At 36.4% G+C, this 10,533-nt stretch overlaps 1 protein-coding gene across 9 annotated transcripts in view; it reads left to right on the top strand.

Annotated features, from left to right (window-relative positions):
• Positions 1–285: 285 nt before the first annotated feature.
• mus101 (mutagen-sensitive 101) overlaps positions 286–10,533 on the top strand; it is a 42,831-nt gene continuing 32,583 nt past the window's right edge. For 8 of the 9 annotated variants that reach the window (XR_011231247.1, XR_011231246.1, XR_011231245.1 and 5 more), the window contains exons 1-11: positions 286–506; positions 1,750–1,875; positions 2,215–2,357; positions 2,738–2,981; positions 3,585–3,795; positions 5,529–5,750; positions 5,978–6,109; positions 6,557–6,751; positions 8,197–8,553; positions 9,739–9,947; positions 10,273–10,418. Coding sequence is in view for 5 of the 9 variants with exons in the window: in XM_045761988.2 (XP_045617944.1) it covers positions 1,768–1,875; positions 2,215–2,357; positions 2,738–2,981; positions 3,585–3,795; positions 5,529–5,750; positions 5,978–6,109; positions 6,557–6,751; positions 8,197–8,553; positions 9,739–9,947; positions 10,273–10,418 (1,967 nt within the window). In the remaining 4 variants the exon portion in view is untranslated. The remainder of the gene's footprint in view (positions 507–1,749; positions 1,876–2,214; positions 2,358–2,737; positions 2,982–3,584; positions 3,796–5,528; positions 5,751–5,977; positions 6,110–6,556; positions 6,752–8,196; positions 8,554–9,738; positions 9,948–10,272; positions 10,419–10,533) is intronic. The other variant, XM_045761985.2, reaches the window with a different exon arrangement.

Genomic DNA, 10,533 nt, shown 5'->3' with positions numbered 1-10,533 from the left:
GCATAAACATTATTGCCAACAGCATTTGGTGTTCCCAGGCGGTCACCCATCCAAGTACTAACCAAACCCAACGTTGCTTAACTTCGCTGATCGGACGAGAAAGTATATAATAGTATATACAGTATATAATAGCTTACGAAACTTTTTTTAGCCAAGAAATTAATCTAGAACTATTTAAATTAAGTACCACTATGTATATTATGCACCTGTCAGTCATGCAATAGGCCTAGTATAGTGACGTACTGTTGTGACATCTGTTGCTTCCCCAGAAGAGAACCATTGAGCAGGTCCGGTGCGGCGCCAATCACAACATTGACACTCCAACAAGTTCAAGAACATCTTCACGTAACCTGCTCCTTCTCCACACTCGCTACGTGTCATGAACAGACATTTTCTAATGCCACTTGTGTTAGCTAAATATTGAAATAGTGAAAGTGGAGTGGTAACTTGCAGGAATATTCTTTTAGAGGAGTTTTGTCAGAACACTCAACGTCGCTGGTTGTGTGGTGAGAATATTTATCAATTTATTTGCTTATTTCAGCGGCTGGCGGCATTATTACTTTACGAAGTAAAAATATATGAATGCAGTCTGTGTATGTATTCAAGTTAAGAGTAGACATTGACCCATTGGCAGACTGTGCCAATTGTAATGCTTAACCTCTCCTCTCATCCCTACCAGGGGTCAGAAAAGCTGTTAAGCTTATCATGGTCATCCGATATCAACTACTAACCTTCCCCAGGATGCAACCTACAACAGCTGCTTACTCCCAGGTGCCTGTTGCTTGTCATCAGGGAAAAGAAAATATTGGTGAAACACCTCATGTCTTGCCATGGGAATTAAACCTGCGACGTTTTGACTGTGTGACATGACTTTGTTGACATTTGCTTATGGAGGTTTCCTTAGGCCAGTGACTGATCTCTAAAGATGCAACCCACAACAGTTGTATAACTTTTAGATACATACTTATGGCTAGGTGAACAGAGGCATCAGGTGTAATGAGCTTGCTCAAACACCTACAGACTGTGCCAATTGTAATGCCTGGAATTGAACCTGGAATCTTATGCCTGTTGGCTGACTTCTCTGACCACTGTGCTGTAAATGTTATGTTCTCCAAGGACAGGGAACATCCAACAGGTAACCGGCGGGCCGAAAGAGCAAAGATCAACCCCCGCAAACACAACTAGGTGAATACTAGGTGAACTAGGTGAATAGGTAATGAGCAGCCAGCATGCAGTCATACCTGCAGAAATACCGAGTCTGAATATTACCCTTACACATATAGTATTAGCAAAGAAAGCATTAATAATATCACCTAATCACTCGGTGGATAACCTCGGAAAGCCTCACCTTGTTCCTAGACGAGACTTTCCTTCATGTCTTTGAAAGGAAAATGGGATAGACAGAGAAGCACAGCTTGGAAACTTGAGTACGGTATGTATCATACAGATAACATTGTACATTGACAACAGAAAAGAGGGCATGATGCAACCACGGAGGGACAAAATGTTCACCATTAAAGGACCTTGACAAAAAGCAGACATCTTGTCCTTAGCCAAAATTAACACAGAAGGTTGATGACTTCAATACAAATTTTCAACATTTCTGATTACACTGTTGGGTGGCTCGGAAAACCAGCTGAAACAGCTTACTCTTCTGCACTAACATGCATGTATAAATAAGTGTTTATTTGTATCAGCCTATGCATTATATATTTTTGCCTGACAATTTTTTTTGGTTTTTGTTTACAGTATGGGTTTGTTTCTAACATGGAGGTTAGTGTCTGCTCACAGGATGGAAGTATCTCCATATATTTTGTTCTACCTCCTGGGTTGACTGAAGCAACATGCTCTACTGGCCTGCTCTGTGCTTATCAGGTAATATGGATGATTAAATGTCAACAAGTTTTTTTTTTTATTTTGCACGGTCTATAAACTAGGTAAAGCTCCATTCATTCGTTTGATATCTTCTGTTTGGCATTTGTTTAGGGTTAAGAATGCTCCACTGATGCTCCAGACTGAACTTTCAAGCAACTCTTATCTAAACATATGGAAACATTCTCTTGTATTTCATGACTCTTCATCAGTTATTGAATAGAATGGTAGACAAGCCACTCTGTTATCTTTGAAATTTTGTATATTTTGTGTCATGGTAATTTAGAGTGTGCATGTATTATGATGCTTCATGCCATATATACACTTGAAAATATTTTTCAGGCATGCCATGATAATGGTTTAAGCTCCACATGGTTGTCAACAGAAGACTGCCTAAAATTGGTTCCTACCAAACAGGATGTATTTATATGTGATCCTTTTGAAGGAAAGGCTTTCGAATACCTCATTAGTGGCTTTAAGTGTGTGTGAGTATAATCAAGTGGTAATCTTTGTATCATAAGTATATATAGTAGATAAGCTTGTTTAAAAGAAAGTGTTGTAGAAATTACTTTGGAGGACTATGAATTCACACACACAGCAGAACACGTTTTTGTATTTACCTTATTAGCTTTGAATAAAATACTGTGACAGTATTCTGGATTTCTGTATTATCATTACAGTAATATTGTTTCATTGTTCTCTACTTTCATGAGGTGAGAAAGCCTCAATAAAAATAAATGGAGACATTTAGATAATGAAGGTAAAGTATCTAGCACACTACAGTATATATCATCCTTTTTATTTAAAGTGATATGACTAGCATATTGCTGTATAGTATAACCCATTCTAATCTTGTTTCTTTCAGCAGGGTACTGGGGCCTCGTTGTATTTTGTCATCTATCCATCGCAAAGAGCCTATACCGGAGCTCCCCTCACCTATACACAACACTGCTATGAAAGGTCTGGTCATCACCACAACAGGATTTGAAAAAGACGTAAAGGCAGACCTCCAGTGGCTGATTGAAAGGATGGCAGGAATCTATTCAAACAATTTCCACGAGAGTGTGACACATCTAGTAGCCAATTCTGTTGGAAGCAAAAAGTACTGTGTGAGTTAAGTGCATTTTTTTATTAAAATAAAACAGAGTTGGGAAGGGTTAAATGCTGTACATTCCATGTGTAGACCACCGGAGCAAAGTACAGGGGCTTCTTGACACTTCTTTGACTTGTTTGTATTTTGACGTATTCTATTTTCTCAATGTAAAGAGGCTGCCTATGTCCACCTTGTCTATTCTCCGCTGTATCTTAGTTGTAGTGATCATATATCCTCTGTTGCTTCTTTCTTGAATTGTTAGATTACATTTGCTTGACTTCATGGCATTGTCCTCTAATTCAACAACTAGCCTTGTTGTAAATTTGCCATTTTTCAAGATGCAGATTCCAAACCATTCTTCAAAGTGAAAGTTGGGGGGTATGTGGAATGCATAGAATCTCCACATCAAGAAAGGAAAATTTGTGAAGGGAACTCAGGTGTTAATGATTGTAGATATCAAAAAGTAGTTTATAAAAGTGTTGAGGGTAAGTTGGTATTATACATATATTAAAAGTCCTAACACATTGTCTTAATAAAAGCTCCTTGGTTCTGTCTGTGATTTGGTGAGAAATAGCCATAATTTCTTAAAAGATCTGTATTTGTTATTTGTCACTTTCAGGTTGCTGTACAGCAAGAAATTCCAGTTATGACTGGCGAATGGGTGAAAGCTGTATGGAAATCTGTTGGAAAGGATTTTCAAGAAGATATATTAGCCACTGACCAACAGTTTTTATCGTACGCTTGTCCAGTATTTAAAGGACTTACTATATGTGTCTCTCAGATGCCCCGCAAAGAAAAAGCTGCACTACAAAAGATGATTGAAGAAAATGGTAAGTTTTTTATAATTCTGAATTATACTGTATTCTTATGATTTTAGGAATGTTACATTCTAAATGTTTTGTTGTTATTTTTTTGTGTAAAATAAATATTCAGTTGGCAATGAATACAGTAAAGGAGACTGTTTAATCTATAATACTCTTCTCATTGTTCATTGTGTCATTACTTCTTTTAGAATTCCTTACAACTAATTGAGTTTAAAATATATAAAACAACATACCAGTTGTTCCTGGTCACCAAAGGAAGCATTATAGTGATGGTACCTTTACATGGCTTTACCTGCCCTTCAGTATCACTTCTTAGTTTGCTGCATTTTCATTTTCTTATGGACCAACCTGGGTCCCGAAGGTTTGTTCCATGTGTGGGCAAGCCATCTGGACCCAGATTGGTCTCGCCATCCATCTTCTGACACACAACCACCAATCTTCGACCTGATATTGAAGTCATGGTCACCTTTGGCTACAAAGGACGAACATCATTAGCTAGATTAGTATTCATTGTTTATGTTAATTTATGACAGTACCTCATGGGGTCTTGGATGCTGTCATTTATCAACAATATAAGAAAGCCCACTTTCATTATTCCTTTAAAATAAATTGCTGTGCTTCTTGCTGTTTGAAAAATATCTAATTATAATAACACATTATACCTAGAGGAGAATTGTGTGACCATCAGTTCTCTAGCCTAACTTAGTGTTTGAAAAGATTATTATTCTTACCTGTTTTTCATATATGTATTCATCTAAGTTTTAAGAAAGCAAGTAGAGATCAAGCCATCTTTTACAACCATAACTAATGATGATTATTTGTGGTGGGAGGGTCTGTTGTACCCCTGGAAATTGTCACATGCAATTCAGTGCTGACAGCTGTAGGCTTCAACTCATAGGAAAAATAAACAGAGGTACCATAATTTTCCTTATAGCAGTTAAGCAATAATGAAACTCTGCAATCATATTGTTAAAAAGAAGCTAAAAGTCATTAATAGTATGGATCTAAAGCGGAAAAGGCAGAAGAATCTGTAATAAATGTTCTAAAATTGCTCCTCATCTTGTTAGACTCACTTTGATTGTTGGGAACAATTTGACACCTTACCAGGGAGTGAATGTAAATTCTCTTGAAAGTATGCAGAGAAGGGTGCTTACCATTGTTACCACTGAGCATTAGGAACTTCTCTTACGAAGAGAGACTAGCAGAACTATGCACATTTCCGGCAGACACAGAGTAAGCAGTGATATAACAGTTTAATTGGGGTGGGGGGCATAATTGGCATTTTAAAATAGCAATATAAGTTAAACCAAGAACTAGATGTTGAAGTTTACATTAAAAAACACTGGTTTGGAATCAGGGTTACAAATTTATAGTAGTAGTAGTTACCAACATGATAGAATCAAACTCATTTGGAAGTTTCCAAACATGGTTTGGGTAAGTATAGAAAGGAAGGGTCAGATATCACTAGATGTTTGGTATAGATCAATACTCCATCTGTAGATTCCTTTGTTCATGTGTTCTTGTCGATATGGTAGCCAGATGTGGCCTTATTTTGATTCAGTGATGCAATCTGGAGGGTTTCAAGTTCTTTCTGAGGTTAGGTTATGGCTATATGACATGCATTAACTTTTGTGTTTGCATTTTCTATAATTCTTTATTTTGAATTGCTATATCTTTGAATTTATATACAACGGTTTATTCAATTTACTCTTTTTAACTTAATTTGTGGCATTTCTTAGGTGGTACATATTCCAGTACTTTGGATATGGCTGATACTTCAGTGCTTATCATACCCACTCCAGAGGGTAATAAGTACACCTATGCTCGTAATTGGCGTATACAGTGTTTGACGCCCGATTGGATTTATGACTCCGTTGAACAAGGCTCTGCTCTTCATATGGAAGGTTATAAAGTTTCAGTTCGTGGAGCCTCGACCCCAACCAATGAGAATACCGGAAATAGTAAGTTTATAAAAATTGGCACTACTGTATTTAGTTTGGCCCTGCCCATTTTTTTTTTTTTTTTTTTTTTTTTTTGTCATTGCTTGTAAACATATTTCATTTAATAATATTTTTGTGGAATTGTCTGGATTGTCTTATTTAGGGTAAGTTAAATTATAACCATATAATTGGGATTGTCAGTATTTTTTTGTGTCTAATTGAAATATCTTCTATATTGTCTTTTGTAGTGCCTCCAGATATTTCACTCTGCAGCACTATCATGAATGAGTCTGAAGCACCAAAATTGTCACACATTAATGAGACGCTAGATATGGAGACATCACTAGCTGTGAAGAAGGACTCGGTTAGTGATGATAAGGGTGAGTTTCTTACGTTTCATGAACTTGGAAAAGAAAATGTTAGCGTGAATTTAAAATAAAACTCTGCAAATAGTTATTGAGTTTTTGAATGAGCGAAGATCAATGGTGTTGGGAAAAAGAAAGTGGATGTTTTATTTTTGTTTAATGTCTAGAATATTTTTGTCCCACCAGCCTTACATTTTCTTTGATTGGGGTTGTAATGTTTCTAAACATTACAATGTTTATGTGAGAGTGTATTGATATAAACTACAACATTACAAATCCTGAGTTACGTATTATTTTTGACAAGTTGGTAAGTTTTAAGTGCACTATATTTCATTTAAATAATTTTATATAAATTACTTATCTTTGTGCCTAGGGACCAATTTCCAAATAAGGAAATAACTGATGTAGGCATTTTACAAATTTGTTGCTATATTACCGAATGTTCGTTTGTGAAATTTGCAGTGAATCGTGGGTTGGAGGCCATAGAAAATCTAGATTTGCAGGAGGCAATGAAAGCAGGAATATTCTTAGATGGATGCAAGATCTTCTTGTCTGGATTTGGCACCACTCACATAGAAAAATTACGCCGAGTTCTCAATGCCGGAGGAGCCACTCGTTTCAATCAGCTAAATGAATCTGTTTCTCATATTGTTTTAGGTAAGTTTGACAAAATTAGGAATGTGTTTATTTTGCATTTACTGTATAGTTCCTTTCAATAGCCAATGATCTGAAATTTTTAAAATCATTTTGATGAGTGCAGATAAGTGATGGCTGTTGTATACCTATCATTTCTGAAGATCAAGTCTCCACGGTCCAGTCTTTGACCAGGCCTCCAGATTGGTGGTCTGTTCAACCATGTTATTCAGAGCCTGACATATGAGTCAGAGCCTGGGTGATCAGGTATCCTTTGAAGTTGTTTATCAAGTTGTCTTTTGAATACTGAGAGAGGTTGGCCAGTTATGCCCCATATGAGTAAATGGAGAGCGTTGAAAAGCCTTTGACGTTAATAGTTCTTTCCCGATGTGCCTATTGCACCTTTGCTTTTCAATGGGGCTATTTTGCACATCCTGCCATGCCTTCTTGTCTCGTGTGGTATTATTTCCGTGTGCAGATTTGGAACCAGTCCTTCTATTATTTTGCAAGTGTAAATTATTATGTATCTCTCCTGTCTGCACTCGGGAATACAAATTCATAATTTTTAAGTGGTTCCAATAATTCAGATGTTTTATTGAATGGGTTATAGCAATAAAATATTTTTTGCATGCTCTCCAGATCAGCAATTTCTCCAGCTTTTAGGCTGTTAGTATGAAATACTATTCCACTCTAGAAAGCACTAGTGTCTTTAAAAATACTGTCATCATTGGTGTGGCATCTTTTGTTTTAAAAAGTTCTTGTTATCCAACCTTTCATTTTTCTTGCACTTGTGCCAGCTACTTTGTTGTGTTTAAACGTAAGGTCTTGTGACATGAGTACTCTTAAATCTTTGACATTGCTTTATCTAGTTTGCAGGCCAGGTAACTCTAGGTGGCTACTGTTATAGCAGGGCAGTGAGTGAGTTATGGCTAAAGAGGAACAGGAGGTTCCACAAATGTGAGATCAAATAATGCACAAGCCAAGCTCAGTCCATTACATCATTACATAGGCATGTGGATAGGTAAGGTAATTATCAAGAGAAGTCACTTAAGTCAGTATAGCTATATAGCACTTGGAATGGATATGAGGACAGGATAGAAGAATGAAGTTCAATTACTTGAACCATCAGCTACAGAACACCAACCTTCAAGAACTGCTGTTGTTGTACTGACCAATTCAAATGGATGGATATGGACAGTGGGCAACATGTGTAGTCATGGACCATGGCAAAACTGCATATAAAAAAAAATTATATGGAAAATTAATCTGTTTAATGTATTCTTTTATTTTTCAGATAAAACTTGACAACATGGTTGGCGATATATTTACTATAAATCTTGCTTCATGCACTCGACCAGTTGTACTGCTGTATTTATTTTAAATGGTTCTTTTCTAATTCATATTTTGTCTTAACACTTATTATCAGCTCAGAATAAGGCTATTTTAATATATAATTAACTTGTCAACAGGAAAGAGTAATGAAGAACACCTTAATACTGTCCTGAAGTGGACATCCAAGCCCCATATCGTTTATGCTGACTGGATTATAGAAAGTATCAAGCTGAGGCGACCAGCAGATGAAAGCCCTTTTTCTTACTTACTTGATACTGAAAAATGTATTATTTCGAATGAAGCCGATAAGTTTGGCAAAGTTCCTGCAGCTACTTTCCCTGATAACAATGAGACCTATGTGGATGAAGAAATACTTAATCAATATTTAAGGACTACTAAATGTGATGGTCCTAAGGATTTCAGCATGAATGAAACTGGTAATATGTCTTCACTCCCAGACTCTCAGGTATCCTTTGTGGCAGGAATCTTCAGTGGTAAGTTACTATCTGGTTAATACCCTGTTGTCATCTACATAGTATTTGGACTTTCAGTAGAATAGCTCTTGCAGAAGAATGATTAAATTTGTATGGCTCTGACATATCTTCAGAAATTCCTGATATCATTGTTTCCTTTTATCACAGTACATAATAGAGGTAAACCAACACAAACATTTTGACTGATACTGCCTTTTTAACTGATACTATTACAGTTACACTTTATATTTGTTTTTGGATGTTAGCCCTTAAAGCATAATAATGCTTTTTGTAATCTTAAAGTTTGTAAATAATAGCACAGTAAATTTAGTAACACTCAATAATTATAATACAAAAATAGCTACCCAATCTTGGAGTGGTTTGTGGCAAGATGCCTTACATTCCCACTGTGTTGAGTTTAAAACTTGGAATAGAACTTTGAGTACACTTTAAAGAGGAATTGAATACCTCCCTGCAGGGTACACAGCATGTCATCACATTTATAATGTTCTACTTAAAGCTTTGGTTGAGAAATGAGACAAAAGAGCTGGAGTTAACTCTCACAAGCACTATTGCATGAATGTTGAGCAGAAGGGCACAAGACAGGTAGAGGCAGGAATGGGTGGGAGCAAGGGTGGCTGCATAGTTAAGAGGACAGGATTTTTCTTCTAATCGTGCTTGTTGGGGTTTGAACGTTCTCTCTTTGGTCCCGCTTCTCAGCCTTCAGTCAATTCTTGGACAGGGTATACCTCTTTACCATTTGTTTACTGTGACCCTGAAAACAATTCTTTCTAGTGTGTCTGGGTCATATGAGTACTTATTCCTTTAATTACATTCACATTTTTCTGGCAATTAAATTTGTCTTTTCTGGGATGTAATCAACCATTTCACTTGCCCTATTGTTTTATATTTTCCCATTTATTTCCTTAGGAGCACAGTTCAGATGTCAAATATTTAAATTTCATAATATTTTCAACATTTGGTGCCCATGATGGGCTCTGGGCATTGCATTTCTGTAGTAGTCTCGTTCCTTTTAAAGTTGACGTAAAAGTATTCAAATTATTTGAAAACTTTAAAATGAAGAACAATACTTTTTTGAAAATTTTGATCAGCTCAGTATTTTATTTGCTGTGTGTCATTTTACATTAGGCTTTATATATTTAGGATTGATTAATTTTGTTTATAGCATTTATCTGTTTATCCTAGGGAAAGTGTTCACCGTGTCTGGCTATAATGAAGACACAACTGAGGACATAATTATAACAATTCGTGAGCATGGAGGAAAAATGGTATCATTTGCTTACCAAGGCCAAGTTCATTTCTCGTTGTTGGATGTTAGTGGAAATGGAACAGTTCATTCTAGAGCAGAAGAAATAATAACCTTTTATTTCATCGAGGATTGTATAGAACAGAAGGTAATGTGAATATGCACAATAATAACCAACAAAATAAACTGTTTTCACACCCACCTTGGGTGTGAAATTAATGAATAATTAATCTTCCCTTCCTGTAATAATTTTTGTACTACAGGAGAAAATTTAGTGGTTAATTTGTTATGCTTCTTAGATTGTTTCATGAAATTGAGGGCATAGTGAGGTGTTCTGCAGTAGGAGACTTGGCATACCTCCCACAGTTGCTCTAAGATGACAACCATATCTAGTTATTTATTGTTTTTAATTATATTTATTTTGTGCATGTGTTGTGTTTTGCATCATATATTGATTGATGTATTTTCCACAGGAGCTTTTACCAGTGGAATACTTTCATGTGCCTTTGCGCCTTCAGGGAGATTCAGGTTGTCTTGAAGGTTGCAGTATTGCTATCTCTACATACAAAGGCAAAGAGAGAATTTTTCTTGTAAATGTTGCTGCTGCTTTAGGTGCTATGTAAGTTCCCAATCTCTGTTTTGTTACTTTATTTCACACGTCTGTTTTCTGAACACATTCACAAGGGCCGTGACGAGGATTCGAACCTACGTCCGAGAGCATCCCAGATGCTGCC

The sequence above is a fragment of the Procambarus clarkii genome, chromosome 42 (genome assembly GCF_040958095.1).
Source record: "Procambarus clarkii isolate CNS0578487 chromosome 42, FALCON_Pclarkii_2.0, whole genome shotgun sequence".
In the NCBI taxonomy this organism is placed as follows: domain Eukaryota; kingdom Metazoa; phylum Arthropoda; class Malacostraca; order Decapoda; family Cambaridae; genus Procambarus; species Procambarus clarkii.
The sequence above is the reverse complement of the archived record's forward strand: the minus strand, read 5'-3'. Positions and strand labels throughout refer to the sequence as shown.